Raw genomic sequence first — 18,710 nt, forward strand, 5'->3', positions numbered from 1 at the left:
GTGACCAAGTGGGTTTTATCTGCGTGCTCTGGTTTCTCCCTACTTTCCAAAGATGTGCAGCTTTGTAGGTTAATTGGCTTCTGCAAATTGCTCCTCATGTGTAGGATTCGATAGTGGTATAAGATAGGACTAGTGTACAGGTGATCAGATCACGGGACTCGGTGGGCTGAAGGGCCTGTTTCACCGCTGCATCACTAAACATATATAAAGTGGTGGGGAGTTATCATGTTGAATAGGATAGGAAAGTGGATTGTGTTTTCTTTCCTTATTTAACTATAACTTTAAGTTAAATATTTTTTAATTTAAAAAATATATATATTTTTTAGTTTTTCATGTTTTTTATTAATTTTTCTCAAATAAAAGACAATAGACAATATGTGCAGGAGTAGGCCATTTTGCCCTTCGAGCCAGCACCGCCATTCAATGTGGTCATGGCTGATCATCCCCAATCAGTACCCGTTCCTGCCTTCTGCCCATATCCCCTGACTCCGCTATTTTTAAGAGCCCTATCTAGCTCTCTTGAAAGCATCCAGAGAACCTGCCTCCACCGCCCTCTGAGGCAGAGAATTCCACAGACTCACCACTCTCTGTGAGAAAAAGTGTTTCCTCGTCTCCATTCTAAATGGCTTACTCCTTATTCTTAAACTGTGGCCCCTGGCTCTGGACCCCCAACATCGGGAACATGTTTCCTGCCTCTAGTGTGTCCAAACCCTTAACATTCTTATATGTTTCAATGAGATATCCTCTCATCCTTCTAAACTCCAGAGTGTACAAGCCCAGCTGCTCCATTCTCTCAGCATATGACAGTCCCGCCATCCCGGGAATTAACCTTGTAAACCTATGCTGTACTCCCTCAATATCAAGAATGTTCCTTCCTCAAATTAGGGGACCAAAACTGCGCACAATACTCCAGGTGTGGTCTCACTAGGGCTCTGTACAACTGCAGAAGGACCGCTTTGCTCCTATATTCGATTCCTCTTGTTATAAACCTAGAGGACTCAAGTTTAAGATGAGTAGGGGGAAAGTTTAAAGAACAATCATAACAACATTTAAAAAACATTAGAACGGTTGAATGGATGGGAAAGATATAAAGGGATAAGGGCCAAAAGAGGACAAGTGTGACTAGTGTAGATGGGACTCCATCTTGGTTGCATGGGCAAGTTGGCCCAAAGGTCCATTTTCCATGCTCTACGACTGAGGTATACAAGGTCTTTTATTTTACACGGAATGATAGCCAACTGGAACTTGCTGCCACTTACAATGATAGAGGCACATACGATAGCAATGTTTAAGAGGCTTTAGATAGACAAACAAACAGGCGGTGAATAGAAGGATGCCGGCTGTGTGCAGGTAGATGGAGCTAGTGTGGCATCATGTTTGGCACAGAAATGGCAAGCCGAAGGGCCTCTTCCTATTCTGTACTGTTCTATGTTCAAGCCTTTTAATATGTCCATGGCTGTTAAAGACATTTATGGCTGTGACTGCAAGAACTGTCAGAAAGTGAGCAAGGCCTTGGGTTCTGTCGCCTGAGGCTGACTTGTCCCGTGTGAATTCCTCCACTTTGTGGGATGGCCATTAGCTGCCGGGTCTCAGCGTTGATTGGCCCCACCAGACCACAAAGGTTGAGCATGGACAGGCGAATGGAACACAAGGCACACGTCTGGCCAAGCACTATCTGACCCATTTGTCCTTGAATCGATAAAACAGCTGGTCCCTGCAGATGAATTGTGGCAGGTAGGGGAAAATGTTGAGTGAAATCTTCGGCAATCATAGCTGATCTCTGCAAAGTTTGTGTTTAAAAATATTTGATCAAATTCATGGTTCATCTCCATCTTCACAACTCTTGTTCCATACAAGATCTTAGAAGTGAGAGCCTAAGCAAAGGTGTGGGAGAGGTTTACTGGGACGTAAGAGTATTGTGCGTATTCGGCTGGGGAGAGGAAGTCCTGGAGTCTGGCTCATGAATTGCTGTATTTTTTTCAGAAACTAGATCTGCTGTTGATGAAGTTACAGTCACAGAAATACCTTGTCTTGTAGGTGCGCTTGTAGCGTTTGTGGGTTGTGATCACACGAGTGCACTCCCAAGCACATTTCAGTTCTTGCTACTCTCCGCCTTTCCCAATAACATTGAAGTGATGCCAATTAGCTACTAAAGGGCCTGTCCCACTTACGTGTCCTTGGCACGCAAATTACGCGACCTCGTGGTCGCGTTGAACCGCGACGGTCCCGCGAAGGTCGGGCGCGATTACATGCGTACGCACAGCCATCTGGAGTGCGTGACATCATTTGAAGATGGGCACAAAGCTGGAGTAACTCAGCGGGATCGGCAGCATCTCTGGAGAGAAGCAATGGGTGACGTTTCGTGTTGAGACTGTTCTTCAGTCTGAAAAGAAGGGTCTTGACCCGAAACGTCACCCATTGCTTCTCTCCAGAGATGCTGCCGGTCCCACTAAATTACTCCTGCATTTTGTGTCTATCTTCAATTTTCTTGGCCCCGCTCTGGGAGTAGAAGTGGGGGCGGATCCGGACCGCAACGGCAGTGAGCCCCAGGCCGAGTTTGGCGATCGTTTGCCTGCTTCTGCTGCTGTTGAAGGTGAGACGTTGCGTCGCACCAGGGTCTTGGGCCTGTCCCACTTTGGCTGTCAGTTCCGCGACAGGCCGTTGGCGCGCAAAGATTTCGTTCACTACAAAGATTTCGGAGCCCCGCGCGATGTCGCGCACAACTACATCCCCCTTCACGCTTCTAAGTGGGACCAGCCCCGCGCGGCCATACGATGCCCATGCGCCTCAGCGCGACCACGAGGTCATGTAATTTACGTGCCAAGGACACGTAAGTGGGACAGGCCCTTTACCCTGACCAGAATACTGGTTCTCCTACTGTTAAGGCAAGTACTTAACAGTCCTTGCTATCATACTGTTTAAATGCACTGAGGGAAAAGAGCACAGCTACATCAGTGAAATAATGTTAAGCAAGCTCATCTCATTTATGTTTGCATATATCAACTGCACCATTGGGAGGCTCTTGTAAGTGTATCTCTTAACATTGAGCAATAGTTCCGTGCAGCCATAAACTACATTATCTGTGGCCAGGAATTATACAGCAGCCTCAATGGCGACTGGATTAGTCTGACATCGGTCAGTCCATTGTCAAGAGTCAGTTTGCCACTGTACCAAAAATAATGAAGCAATGTTTAAAAATGCCATTTTTTAAAATTATTCCTTACAATTATTATGGTGTATTTTAGACAACGTCTAGCAGGTATACATTGGGAGGGCTTTTCTTACAAATGATATCCATTACCTGCAAAAGAAATGAAGGTGCTTTGAGATATAATGTAGCCGTTCTGGTAACACAGATATATTTTGGTTTACAATTTGTTGGACAATACTTCTGTAGCTGTTTGCCTTTGCTCACTGCTGCTGTGATCTCTGATAAAAGTACATTGCTGCTGCCTTGGGGTGAGAGTGGGGTTCATTTGTGAGGGTTCTCACTCCTTATCACTATGTAGCCAAGATGTTCATATGTAAATCAAAGATTCTGTGATGCATTCTCCCTGCAGCCAAGTAACCCAAAAATGTCTTCAAATGACTAAAATCCAAGTGGACAAGTTTACATAAGTTCAGTCCCCTAATGTTGCCCCAATAATGCCCACTAATTCACACTTTTTGGAAGAATCTTGAAGAAAGCAATTGTAGATTGGCAGACCCTGTTCAGCAAGATTTGCTCTTGTCAGAGCTTCAGATTCAGCTGTAGTGAATCTTTAATGCTGTGGTGTAAATAGTATTATCTCTGCTAAAATACTGTCTTTTTGCTCCCTCCTTCCACCACATGCATAAATGACTGGGGCAGTCTCCTTCAGGTAAGTAACTGTATATGTCCCCAGTCCATTCTAACTGGTGCAATTCATACCACTTGCATTTGTATGAGTGAAACTGCCACTGACAATGTAATCATTCTCATTACATACCCATGTCTTGTATGAAGGTTAGATCACTTTTACACACCTAACCAGTGAGTGGCATTTTGTGTGAACGTATTCTGAAATTCCTCATATAGTTTGAATCATTTTTAAAAACATGTTTATGCATATTCAAAATGGTTGGCTTGTACACTTGTGCCTTTTGAGATATAGAAAGAAAATGTAACAACTGGACTTGTGACTAATTTACTAATATAAGTTATACTTCGTGTCGACTGAGAAACTTAAGACTCAACAAGCTAACATCTTTGCACGTATTTTTTTCTTTTTGGATTTCTAGAGTTGTGAGTTGCCTTGTATTTGCTGCGCTACTGAGAGTGATTAATAGATGTATAACAGACATTTTTTTAGTATTCCTTGGTAACTGGGATTTCCAGCCCTTTCTTAAAAAAAACTAATCCTTTTCAAGCACAACTAAGGTATCTACATTGTATATGTTTATAAAACTTACATATCTGACATTGACTGAGGTTCTGCGTGAATTTATTGCCAAATCTCTTGCTGATAGTTTGATATTTAATTGTCCTCTAATCGATTGTTATTTGCTCAGTTTAGTTTATTGTCACATGTACCAAGGCACAGTGAAAATCTTTTTGTTGCATGCTATCCAGTGAGCAGACAAATAGTTTAGCATTGGACAAAATAATAAGGCTATTCAACACCTATTACATTGCAAGTCCAGCTTATTATGACCGTGACACCAATTTAGTCAAGATAAATGAAAACTGTGTATCTGGGCTGCCCGTTGGAATGGGGGAGGAGTTTGCGAGGCATTGGAGAGAGAAAAGTAAAACCCATGATCATATGGAAAGAGAATAGAGTGGATTATAATTGCCGTTTTGATTCTTTGTCTAAGGCGATCTGATGAAACCTATTCTTTCGCATTGTAATCTGTGTACTTACACTACTCACTTTATGGGATACATTTGGTTCCATGAGTTTATTTGCTCTGGCTATTAATGTGTACAATGATAATAATAATAATAATAATAAAAAACTTTATTATGGGCTCAAGGTCCAGACAAGGGGCAACATTGCATATTAAAAAATATCATAAAGTACATATAAAATCTTAGTATATCACTTATAAAAGCATCATAAATTATATATATTTTAAACACAATACATAAGTTAAAAATCCAGATTAAAAGAATGATAGTGTGCCAGTAGTTTTTGATTTCATTTAGAAAGGCCGGTGTAATTCTATTCATGTCTCCACTAAACTAAGGGGAGGGCAACTGGATGTTCTGTTTAGATGTGATTAATCAGCTGAGTTCAAGGTATAGTTCTTTTGCCTGAAACAATCAGATCATTTGATCAACAGTGTGATTAATTGGTGAGTATTAAGACAATGGTAATATGACTTGAAAAATTCAAGTTGGCGTTTAGGAAAACTTGTCTGAAGAAAATGTGGCAAGGAATGTTTTCATCAAATCAGAATAAAATCTAGTTCTGTTTAGTTCTATATCATAGACAGTCAATGTTGAAAATGTTGTGAAACAGGAATAATAATATTCTCCTTTATTTTTTTTCAACAGGTCATGTGTCTAAAAGGGCAGAGCAACTTCTCAGACCGACTCACTTTTGATAAGATCCATATTGTGAACCACATAGCTGATGATGATTCATTCCACTCCTCCGATGACGATCTGATTCCAAATACTCTGAGGGTTTGTGGTCTTCGGGGTGTTCCTCGCCATTTTCACCACCTTGGCAGAAACGTACAAATGGAAGCTAACGATAAGGACAGTGAGGACAGCACAGACAGTGATAATGAGGAGGCAGCAACGCACCCTCATCACTACGGCCAGATTAGTCATCAGAATATCTGCCCAAAGGGTCAGGACCAGACAGAATCGCTCTCCACCACCGTGTGACCATCACTGTGAACATGAGGCTCTCCGGTTCATGTCAAAGACCAAATGGGCTCCAGTCATTCAGACTAGAATGCAGGTTTCAGCCTTGCCTGCTGATTAAAATAAAGTGACTGACATGTGGAAACAACAAGGGGGTGGGAGATCTGCCATTGAAATGGTGGAGATGATGTTCTGGATTTCATACTGTTTTTTTTGGGGGGGGGGGGGGGGGGGGGTTTACAAGGAGGGTGTCATTTTACCTGTTCTTTTGTCTGCCTTAACCTCTGCCAAACCTTTCCGAAATAATTGTTGCCACATGCGAAAACAAGAGAGGACTTGTAAAATGGACAGAACAGGAGATGAGATAGTGACAGTATTATATACAGTATCATCTTTTGTCTTTTTAAACTTGAAATACACTTCCTAATTTATTTAGAAAAGGGGGTTTTATTTTCCCTTTGCTTGATACTTCAGTCGATGGAATTGAGCTCTTGGATATTGGTTGATAATGGAAAAGATGCATCACCTTGTGCAATATTAATTGTATTTTATGCTAAAGAGAACACATTTACTAGTTTATGATATAAATGTACCATGATGGTCTTAAGAGGATTAATTAAAGAGCTTGTGCCTTTAAGGCATGGTTTGGTCAGGAGTATTGTCGGTTAACAATCTTATTCGGGCATCAGAGTTTAATATGTGCAATTGGAACATGTTCAGGACGCAGCTCCACAGTATGCTATGTCATGGGCTTGCTTCATATCCCAGCACAAAAACACGTTTCTTCAAGAAAATACTTTTTTAAGTACAAAAAAAAAAATCAAATGCTAAGATTGCTGTTTATACCTTCACATGATCTTATCCATTTTATTTTATCTGAGTTTTCATTTGAAGTGTCTGATAACAAATAGTGATGTACCAGTAGTATGTGTTCCAGCAATATCTAATTTTATGTGTTACTTTGTTATGACAGAGAAATGTAGTTACATTTAAATATAAATATGTTTTATTGTTAACTGAGAATGCATAGGGTTACATTTCTGACTTTATCACAAATCAACCACTTCAAATTTGGAGATTTCAACATAGGCATGGACTGATTACCCGAGTTTATACCATTCAAGGAAATGCAGAAACACTATCAGGAAACTGTTATTCAGAAGTAAGGAAACCTCCTCAGAAAATATCCGTGTTGAATATGTTAGCTCTGCTTGGCAGTTGTTAACACTAGCTTTTTCACTTCACTAATGAGAATGCTTGTATAAACACTATCAGTGCATCTCTTTTAACTTTAAATTATAACATAATCACAATAAATAAACTTATATGATTTTAAAGGGATTATACTGTATCTTGTTACTTTGCTTGCTTTTCCATTACTGATGTAACAGGGAATCTTAAAACTGAAAAGGGAATGCGAATTTTGGACATTATTCCATGTTTTAAAATGGTGTGATTCCTTATGACCACAAATAAATTGTTGGTATCTTTCACCATCTCATATTTCTGTGCAAAGAGATTAATTTCAAAATTACTTCAGAGATTGGTGTGCTGACTTAACTTATCTTTGCAAGTTCTTTAAGATTTTTAATCCGTGTTACTAATTTATAATCAAATAACTGAATCTGTAGATTAGTGCCTGAATCTGCTGCTAATATTGCATTTTCTCAAGTCCAGTAACATATATTCACTTGACTCCTGTAGGAAAATAACATTTCAGGAATTTGGCACAATCATGAGCAAAAGACAAAGTGCTGGAATAACTCGGCGGTTAGGCAGCATCTGTGGAGGGAAAAGACAGAAGATGTATCAGGATGGGATCATTCTTCAAGACTCAAAACAATATCTGTGCATTTCCCTCCACAGATGCTGTCTGACCCGCTGCGTTCCTCCAGTACTTGATTCTTTGCTCAAGATGCCGGCATCTGCACTCCTTTCTGTCTCCATCTGACGGCAGCAAGCTGAGATTACTTGTATTTCCAGTAAAACGTTTGTGAATCCAATTGTGAGCTGGTAGAGTAGCTGCTCCAGAGACCCGGGTTCGATCCTCACCTTGGGTGCTGTCTGTGTGGAGCTTGCACGTTCTCCCTGTGATTGCATGGGTTTCGTGTTCCAGTTTCCTCTCATACCCCAAAGATGTGCGGGTTTCTAGGTTAATTGGCCTCTACAAATGACCCCTATTGCATAGGGAGTGAATGTGAAAATGGAATAACATAGACCTAGTGTGAACGGGTGATCAATGGTTTGTGTGGACTCGGTGGGCTGAAGGGTCTGTTTCCATGCTGTGTCTCTAAACTAAACTAAATTCAGTGGCAGTTTTTATTTTGTATATGACTGTATTTATAAAATGATCTATTACTTAAAGATATAGATAATTCTTTTCTACAGTAAATTCCTATCTGCTCATTTCAATGCAAAATTGTTTACCTGTAGCTTTCATCTCCATTATTAAACATCTTTCATTTGTAATTTTGCTATAACTTGCATACAAAGTTCATCCACCTGCTGATGTTTTGTCATTTTTCCCCCTTTGAAGTATGAAGTGGATGCAGATTTCATGCAATTATTCAAAACCCTTGTCTGGGTATATTGATACACAGTTGAGTTCCCTTCTCCCATTTACCTATCATCTGATCCTTCACTAAATTAATTATCTTTGTCCCTGAAGTGAATGAAAAAAATCATAAACACAGAGGCCAAGAGAGTGCACCTTTTGTTGCATCGTGTTCCAAACCTGAAAGTGGCACTTTTCATTTCCAAGGAACTTTGAAAGATTTCCATCAGCATGTAAGACCTCATCCATCTGTATGCCTGACAGAGGATGCTTTATTTTCTGGTGTTAAACTCTCAGTGTTATTTGCAAGTCATTGGACCTTGCTCAATTCAACAAACAGGGCGCCATCACTTTAGATGGGGGGGGAGAAGGGGAGGTGTCAGAAGGTCATGATCTTAATCAACAGCAACCACCACCTCTTCTGAAAACACACAAATAGGAAAATAGTAACAATACCATTCTCAGACAGTCAGTAATTCCACCATAAGCCGAGTTTCATCACCACATTGTTGGATGTGACTGAGGTTGAATTGCTTATGGTAAGACCTACATTGTCTCACTATCATAAAGCTGGCTTTATGGCATCATTGTTGACTACACTAAATTTTGACCTGATGCCAGGTAAGTTCATGGGCGCATCAATGTTTAAAAACTCCCACAATTTCTCCCAGTTGATTCGCAGAAACCTATGACACAGAGAGAAGCCATTCATATTTTAGGCCACGCAGGTCAAAAATACCTCGTAGACTAATTCCACATCCCAGCCTGTAGCTATGCTTGTGCAACATTTCAGCCAGGTCCTTGCTCACAGGTAGTGATTTCTAGGCCCCCAGCACTGGATGGAATTACCTATTTTCAACTTTCTTCTAATCCAACAATTTATTTTACCTGGCAAATTGGCTTGTTTGCAAAGAGAAATGGGTCTTTCCTCGTTATCCCATCTGGTTGTCTCATCTTTTAAATGCCTCCACTGGCACTTCCAGAGATTTGGGAGGGTGGGGGAGGAGGGGAAGGTGAACATGATCAAGCTATTCTCTCAATTCCAGCAACATCTTCTTAATGTGCTCTGTGATCGTATCCTTGAAATATGGTATCCAAAACTGTCCACAAAACTATGATCCAGTTCTTGCTTTATATAATCATAGCCCCCTCTCCTCCCCCCCCCCCCCCCGCCTCCACCTCCCCCTCTCCCCCCTATCTCCCCCTCTCCTTCCCTTCCTCCCCCTCCCTTCTCTCCTCTCCCCCCTCTCCTCCTCCCCCCCTCTCCTCCTCCTCTTCTCCTCCTCCCCTTCTCCTCTCCTCCTCTCCCCCTCCTCCCCTCCTTCTCCTCCCCCCCTCCCCTCCTCTCCCCCTCTCCCCCTTCTCCTCTCCTCCTCCTCCTCCCCCCCTCTCCCTCTCCGCCTCCCCCCTTCCCCTCCCCCCCTCTCCCCCTCCTCTCCCCCTTCTCCTCTACTCTCCTCCTCCCCCCCTTCTCCTCTCCTCCCTCTCCGCCTCCCCCCCCCCCCCTCCTCTCCCCCCCCTCTCCTCCTCCCCTCTCCCCCCCCCCTTCTCCTCCTCCCCTCTCCCCCCACTTCTCCACTGCGCTTGTCCACGGCCGCGCCGCGATAACGACCCCCCGCCACCATGTTGTTGAACTTGAAGGAGCCCAGCGGAGCGCGCTGCACAACTTGATCACGTGTTCTTTCAACGGCTTCAATTCAGACCCCTGGGGGGGAGGGGGGAGGGACAGCTGGGCCACGTGACTCGCAGCACATTGAAAACTGCGCAGCTTGCCGCGAGGACCAAAGGCATTGTGACGTCATCCAGCTCGCTTCAGCACGTTAGATTTTAATAAGATGTCAGATTGGTGAACAATTTTAGTAAAAAAACTCGGGAAATAATCAAATTTTCAGATGAGGGGTTTTTGAAATCATGAGGTAAATCTCTACCGGAATATGTAAACATTTCACCGTTACCGCATCGGGTTTTCGAGTAGATGTGAATCACATATGAACACACACACACACACACACACCATCAGAGTTTTAATAGTTACTAGACCAAGTGCAGACCCGTTGGGTTTGTTCCCCCAATGTGCAGTTGCGGGCGGGAGGGGTGGCATGTGGCGTCACACACACTAACTACCACCCTGCGCACACGCTAACTACCACCCTTGATATTATATTAATATTATTAATTTGCTCCTTTTACCCCATAACTGCCTTATCCACTGACGCATAGCCCCCAACTCGCAGACACGTCTCGAGAGGAGGGGGGGGGGGGCTAGAGAGTGAGGGCAGAGAGAGAATGGGGAGAGACAGAGAGAGGGGAGCAGAGACAGAAGGGCTAGAGGGAGAGGAGAGGGTGGGTGGGTGAGGGGGGAGGGAGATGGGGAGAGAGTGGGGGGGGAAGGGGAGGGGTGAAGGGAGAGAGGGGGTTGAGGATGTGGGGAGGGGAGGAGGGTGGGAAGGGTGAAGGGGGTGGTAAAGGGGGGAGGGGAGGAGGGTGGGAAGGGTGAAGGGGGGGAAGGGTGGGTGAGGGGGTTAGAGAGGGGTGGGGGAAGGGGAGAGAAGAGGGAAGGAGGGAGAGAGAAGGGGAGAGAGAGAGAAGGGGGGAGTGGGGGAAAGGTATGGGGGAGGGAGGGAGGGGAAGAGATCTCCCACCCCTGTCCCATTGTGATGTCAAATGTAAATGAGATCCGTTGTGATTGGACATCTGTGCGGTGGCACTGTGACTCATGCAGCAGTTTGATTTAATTTTTTTGTGATGTTTTGTGAACAATTTTATTCAAAATCTGGGAAAATAACTGACCAAATCTAGAGAGGAGTGGATTTCTGAAATCATAAGTTAAATCCCTGCCGAACTATGTAAAAAATCTCCGCGTTTTTGCGTCTGGTTTTCGAGGAGATACGTTTCAAAGGCGAAATGACATACATCCGACACAGCCACACACACGCACACACGCACAAACGCACACACACACACACACACACACACACACACACACACACACACACACAAACACAAACACACACACAGTTTTAAAAGTATATAAATATGATATGATTCCATGCTTTGATTTGGTGCGTAGTTCATGCTGATGGCACAGGACATTGGACAGGACATGTGGTGCAGTGGCAGAGCCTCTGCCTTACAGCGTCAGAGACCCAGGTTTGATCCTGACTACACGTGCTGTCTGGACGGAGTTTGCACGTTCTCCCTGTGACTGCATAGGTTTTCTCCGGCTGCACCGGCTTCCTCCCGCAATCCAAAGACGTACAGGTTTGTAGGTTAATTAGCTTTCTGTAAATTGTCCCTAGTGTGTAGGGTATAATTAGTGTATGGGTGATTGCTGGTCGGCGTGGGCTGTTGGCATGTTTTCACGCTGTATTTCTAAAAATAAAGCTAAAGACTAAAGACACGTAGAATGATGCTGGAATTATGAGCATTGGCTGCAGGTTCTGAAACAATTGTTCGACACATTTTATCCAACTTGTAGGCTTCAACTTCCCTCAAAACGGTTGGCTTTGATCAATGATCATCCCACACTGTTCGCACCACCAGTTAAAGGAAGATTTTAGAAACTCGGTGTGTGCGCATGTACGTCAGGAGAAATAATAACTGAAGAATAACTTACAAGTTGCTTTAAAAATGGAGTGTTTGTGCAATGCTCAGTGGCAATGGGTTAAGGGACCCCATCACAGTTCTCATTTACTTTAAACAATGTAAAAACAAGCTGCAGATTTTTTTTCAGAAAGACTGACATGAATGTATGGTTATTAAGCCAAGAAACAATTTATATCTGATAAAGCTATTCTCACAAAGCAAGAATTTTATTAATACTATGCCATAACTTGCAACAAATGGAGAGAAGCTAACATTTTGTTTTCATTGTAATGTTGTAACATTCCCCCTCCCCCCAACACCCCCCAGAATAACCCTAATTTAATTTCTGAGAATTTTCAAGTGGGTTGCGCAACTGTTGTTTATTCTTTTGGTTCATATAACATTGCAGATGTCTGAACATGGAAAAGGATAGTCCAGAGATTCTGGACCAGAGGCGACTGTAATTCGGAATCCAAACCAAGTGTCATCTATTCGCCAATGTTGGCGGCAACCAAGGCCCCTCACATTAGGTCACAATACTTTCTTATTCTCAAGTGGTAGCGGCACAGTGGCGCAGAGGTAGAGTTGGTACCTTACAGCGGCAGAGATCCGGTACGATCCTAAATGCAGGTGCTGTCTGTGTGGAGTTTCTACCTTCTCCCTGTGACTATGTGGGTTTTCACCAGGTTTCCTCTCGCCCTCCAAAAATGTACATGTTTGTCGGTTAATTGGCTTTGGTAAAATTGTAAATTGTCCCCAGTGTGTAGGATAGTGCTAGTGTACGGAGTGATCGCTGGTTGGCAGGGATTTAGTGGGTCGAAGAGCCCGGTTCCTCACTGGGTACACAAAAATGCTGGAGAAACGCAGCGGGTGCAGCAGCATCTATGGAGCGAAGGAAATAGGCAAAGTTTCGGGCCGAAACCCTAAGGGTTTCGGCCCGAAACGTTGCCTATTTCCTTCGCTCCATAGATGCTGCTGCACCCGCTGAGTTTCTCCAGCATTTACGTGCACCTTCGATTTTCCAGCATCTGCAGTTCCTTCTTAAACAACTGTTTCCTCACTGTATCTTTAAAGTCAAATTCTGCTACATCTTCAAATCGTCACAGCACAGAAGGTGACCGTTTGATGAATCGATTGATCTGTTCTCACTTTGTTGAACTGCAATCATCTTATCAACTGGGGGAGGTAATAACTAAAGAGATTTCCAATTTGCTTTAAAAAATGTGCATTTGTTGAATCATTCAGTAAGCAAACATTGCACAAACCCATTTGAGGCTTTGTGGTCTATGTCACTCGATTATTGAAACATTGGATTGAAAAAATTGATTCCGAAATTCTAGAGAAATTAACGATACCCATTACTTGTGCGTGGACCATGCAGTAAATAGAAATCCCATCAGTCGCCCTGTGAGTTCCAAGAAATTACTGCAAATTACGTTCAATGCAAGAAGTTAGGTCCAGTGTTGAAGGAGCTTGTTTCATTCAAGCTGGGAATCCCAGATAAGAAACATTTGAAACTGGAATTCCTCTCCTGCAAGCTGGGTATAGTTTCTAGATTTTGCATTTTTAATCTTTCGCTTGCTGTCACTTTTTCTCATTTTGTCTCAATTCAATCTTTTAAACTTGACTTCTCATTCTGTAACTGACTGCAGTTCATTCAGCTTTTCCAGGAATATTGGCCCGTACATCAGTGGTCAAGGAATATTGCCGTGGGATCATTCAACTCTCAAGGAAGGGGAGTTGGTTTAATGTCTTGTCTGCAAGGTGACTTCACTGACATTGCAGCATTCCCTCATTACTGACAGAACTTGCATTAATATAACAAGATGTCTCTTAGCTCTTTGCAAAACCATGATGAAATAAAATCCAAAGTGCTCACAATTCAGTCTGTAAGCTTTCAGGAGATCTTGCACAGATATTTAGGAGGGAATTCCAATCAGAAAGTCTGATATTTGAAGGCCTGGCTACCAATGGAAAGGTGACAAAATTGGAAATCTAAAGAGGGTAGAATTTCTAAAGAAGACGAGCTTTTGCTCTTGCCGTTAGGAGTTTTGATCTACATTGGATAATGTAGAACAAGTGCGGAGTGTTTTCTGGTTATTGTATGTTGGCCATTCTCTGTGCAATCTGAGCTTTCAGCTTCTGGGTTTCCTCTGCGGCTGAAGAGTTGCTTCATCATAAATGGTGAAAAATTGCCACTGGATGAAGCAACTCGTCCACTGTTGCAAACTGCCTCAGTCCTCCTGTGTCACATGGTTGTAGTCGGGACCAGGCATGAGTCAGTCTGCTAAAGAACTCTGCAAATAGATAGGGGCAACAAAAATGTTTTTTGTTTGTTGCGCTCATTTTGGTTGCTTTATCATCAAAAAGCTTACTTTTGATGAAATGCGCGTGAAGCCGACAGATGTAAGCAGCAGATGAATCCGTTAACCTTGTGAACTTTGTAAAGCTTTCTCATTACATTACTGTGTTTGCTTTAACCACTTCAGTTTTGTCGCCAATACTAAACCAGAGCTGCTTGCAATAATGTCAAAAGAATTTCTTGCAACAACTGTTAGCTCACTTTACAGAAGTTATTTTACATTTTCCATGGTTTGTAATTTTCAACGCATTTTTAATGAGAAGGCCACGTGGTAATAGAGGCGATTTAATTGTATATTGTTAATACTAGTTTCTACCGTCTACCTCACTAGTATTAGATGTAATTATGCAATTTTTTAAAATTCATTCAAGGGATGTGGACTCCGCAGGCTGAGCCAGCATTTAATCGTTCATCTCTAATTGCCTTTGGGAAGGTGGTGTTGTGTAGCCTTGAACTGCTGCAGCCCATGAGACGTGAGAATACCCACTATGGTGTTGGGGAGGGAGTTCCAGGATATTGACATGGAACTCGACATATTTCTCAGTCAGCATAGAGTGCGGCTCGGCGGGCAACTTCTAGATGGTGGAACTGGTTGGTTGGAAAAGTGCTGTCAAAGATGTGTTGGGGAGTTGTCGCAGTGCATGGTGGAATTAGTGCAAACTGCTGTTACTGTGCATTGCTGGTGGTGTGAGTGAAAGGTTGTGGGTGGGGTGCGTGTCGAGCAGGCTGCAAGATTAGATTAGATTAGTTTATTGTCATGTTCACCAGGGTGCAATAAAAGCTCATGGAGTAAAGAATATACATGCAGCAATGATAGAACGTCGATGAGTGCAAAACCGCAGAAGGGTGCAAGATTGCAGCGCAAGTTCTGAGCAGTACAAAAGAATATTAAAGTACAATAACAGAATAACCGATTGAGGTAGAGTTGAGAGTAAAGGGCCTGTCCCACGAGCATGCGACTGCATGCGGCAAGCGCGACCTAACGTGGTCGCTTGAGCCGTACGGCCTCACGGGGCCGGTCCCACTTCGATCGCCGGAGCCGTATGGAGTTGTGCGGAGCTGGTCCCGACATCGCGCGGGGCTACGAAAAACTGACACTGTTCAAAAGTTCCGCACGGCAACGGCCTGCCGGCCCGCAGCGGCATTGAGGTCGTACACGCCACCTCGAAGGGCGTGCGCAGCGTCTCGACGCCGTATGTCACGCGCGGACTTCGCTCGAACTGCACGTCAACTCGTACGGGATCATTCGACCTCCGTGCGGCTTCCGGTTTGGTCGCGCTCGCTGCATGCAGTCGCATGCTGGTGGGACAGGCCCTTAAGAGAGCTCAGCAGCCCCTCTGGGAATGGGGTGTGAAAACGCTGATTGGTTCAGGAGTTTTGATATCAGTTGGGAAGAGGCTGTTCCTGAGTCTGGACATCCAAGCTTTCAAAATCTTGCATCTTCTCCTAGAAGGAAGAAGAGAGACAGGAATTCTTGATGATACTTCCAGCTTTCCTGATGCCACACAGTGAGAATGGACTGGGTAGAAGGAGATGGCGACCCAGGGCCGTATTCACCACTCTCTTCAGCTTCAGGCAGTCGAGAGCAGAGAGGCTGAGATGCTTCCCATCAGAATACTCTCTAGAGCAGTGGTTCCCAACCTTTTTTAGCTCATGGCGCCCTTGGGATCTTTTAATTTTTCTGTGGCCCTCCCCTGACATTATTAGTGGAAAATAAATACTTCAATATTATAATACCTTCCATAAAAATATCAGTGTCTATTAATTGCACATATATTCTCTTTTATTCTATTCCACAAACGTCAAAAATATTTAAACTACATAGATTTAATTTTATTAGAACTGTAATTTAGGAGGCAACAGGGTGGTAGCTCTGTGGCCACCTGTGGCCCCCTAAACCCCAAAATGTTTCTGTGGCCCCCCTGAAATTTGCCATGGCCCCTTTGGTTGGGAATCACTGCTCTAGAGCAGTGGTTCTCAACCTTTTTTCAGTGATGTACCCCCTGTGAAATATTTTTTCAGCCAAGTACCCCCTAACCAGCGCAAAAATATAGGCCTACATATATGTAGGCCTATATTTTAAAATCTCACTACCCCCTGGAGTGCCTTCACGTACCCCCAGGGGTACGCGTACCCCCATTTGAGAACCACTGCTCTAGAGCACACCTGCAGAGTTTTGAGAGAATCCTCGTGGATCTGCTGAATCTTCTCGGATGCCTGAGTGAAAGTATATCTGCTGATGTGGTTTCTTGATCACTGCATCAGTATGAAGGGAACGCATTCGGTTGCTGGTCATGGTCATAAGTAATAGGAGCATAATTAGGCCATTCGACGCATCAAGTCTACTCTGCCATTCAAACATGGCTGATCTATCTCTCACTCCTAACGTCATTCTCCTGCCTTCTGTCCATAACCCCTGACACCCGTATTAATCAAGAATCTATCTATCTCTGCTTTAAAAATATCCATTAACTTGCCTCCATAGCCTTCTGTCACTGAGAACCCCAAGATGTTGACCATCTCAACCTGTCAACTATTTGCATTTTAGAGACTTTTGGATAGCATATGGATATGCAGGAAATGGAGGAATATTAATTCAGTGCAGGCAGGTAAGAGATGGACTTGGCACGATGTTCAGCACAGATATTATTTTATTTTTTATTTATTTATTTTTTTATTTGTTTTTAATAATATTTTTATTAGAAGTAGACATATTATAAAGTATAGTTACATATTATAGTTTAAAAAAAATTCATATACATCAGTCATACATTATTAAAATATAGAAAAAGAGAGAAAGAGAGAAAAAAGAGTTACAAATATCAAAAAAACCAAAAAAGGTGGAATGGATTACATAATACGTAATTGGAGATAGGTTCGTAGATTATAAAGTATGACTTTTCATCTAATCCTGAGTTCAAGTTTCAGTTGGGTTTTCATGCTGGGCCAATCTATCCCGTCAGATAATTAATGAATGGAGCCCATATTTTATCAAAAAGTTCTTGTTTGCCCATTAAGACAAGTCTAATTCTTTCTAGATATAGGGTCTCCGACATCTCCACAATCCACATTTTAATTGTGGGGGTCGTAGGGCCTTTCCAAAATTTTAATATTAATTTTTTCCCGGTTATTATACTGTAGTCGAGGAAATTTCTTTGGCTTGTTGTGTGTTAAACTTTGCTCTGATATTCCAAGTATTATTAATTTTGAGTTTGGATCCAGTTTTGTATTAATAACTTCTGAAATTATTTCAAAAATATCAGTCCAGAAATTTTTAATTTTTATACAATTTGCAAATGTATGTGTTAAATCAGCGTCTAGATGTAGCTATTTATCACAAATAGGAGGGATTTGTGGGAAGATTCTATTTAGTTTTATTTTAGAGTAGTGTAATCTATGTAAAACTTTAAATTGTATTAAAGCATGTCTGGCATTTAACGAACAGCACAGATATTATATTAATAATAATAATAATAATAATAATAATAATAATAATAATAATAATAATAATAATAATAATAATAATAATAATAATAAAAATAAATTTTATTTATTGGGCGCCTTTCAGACATCTCAAGGACACCTTACATAGATTAACAGGAATATAAACATATAATCAGAATAAAATAAATAATAAAGACATCACAGAAACACAAATTAAAAACAGAAATCAGTCCAAAAGCAAAAAATCAAAAACACAATGTGAAGAGAGAGCAGCGGCAGCTAAAGCGCGCCAGCGTCCACTCTCCCTTCACGGCAGCCATCTTGGACAAAGACTAACAGGATTACCATACAGACAAAAAATCATCCCCCGAACAATGGATACCACTGTGGGGGAAGGCACAATGTCCAGTCCTCAACCCCAAGTTCACCCCAAAGTCAGGCCTATTATGGGCCGAAGGGCCTGTTCTCGTGCTGTGCTGTTCTATGTTCTGTCTACTGCAACTATGTCCTGTACAAACCTTGAGTGGTGTTGAAGCTGCACTCATGCAGGCAAATGGAGAGTATTCCATCACACTCCTGACTTGAGCCTTGGAGATTAGGGAGGGGCTTTGTGTTAGGAGGTGAGTTATTCCCTGCAGGATTCCTCACCCCTGACCTGCTCTTGCAACCAATTGTGTATTTGGCAACTCCAGCTCAATTTCTTGCCAATGTTAACCTCTGGGATATTGATAGTGGGGGATTCAGTGATGTTAATGCCATTGAATATCAGGGAGTGAGAGCTGGATTTGCTCTTGTTTGATCATGTCATTGCCTGGTGCAAATGTTACTGGCCACCTGCCACCCCGGCCTGAATATTGTCCAGGTCTTGCTGAATTTGAATGTGAACTTTCGTTATCTGACGAGTCGCAAATGATGCTGTATCAGGAGAT

The 18,710-nt window shown here is 42.6% G+C and overlaps 1 protein-coding gene across 9 annotated transcripts in view; it reads left to right on the forward strand.

The window, feature by feature from the left end:
• Window positions 1-7,335, forward strand: part of evi5 (ecotropic viral integration site 5) — a 178,679-nt gene extending 171,344 nt beyond the window's left edge. For 8 of the 9 annotated variants that reach the window (XM_033028952.1, XM_033028943.1, XM_033028947.1 and 5 more), the window contains one exon: window positions 5,519-7,335. In XM_033028952.1, the coding sequence (XP_032884843.1) occupies window positions 5,519-5,857 (339 nt within the window). In that variant the 3' untranslated portion in view covers window positions 5,858-7,335. Of the gene's footprint in view, window positions 1-3,850; window positions 3,861-5,518 lie in introns of all 9 variants that reach the window. The other variant, XM_033028950.1, reaches the window with a different exon arrangement.
• Window positions 7,336-18,710: the final 11,375 nt, after the last annotated feature.

The sequence above is a fragment of the Amblyraja radiata genome, chromosome 10 (genome assembly GCF_010909765.2).
Source record: "Amblyraja radiata isolate CabotCenter1 chromosome 10, sAmbRad1.1.pri, whole genome shotgun sequence".
In the NCBI taxonomy this organism is placed as follows: domain Eukaryota; kingdom Metazoa; phylum Chordata; class Chondrichthyes; order Rajiformes; family Rajidae; genus Amblyraja; species Amblyraja radiata.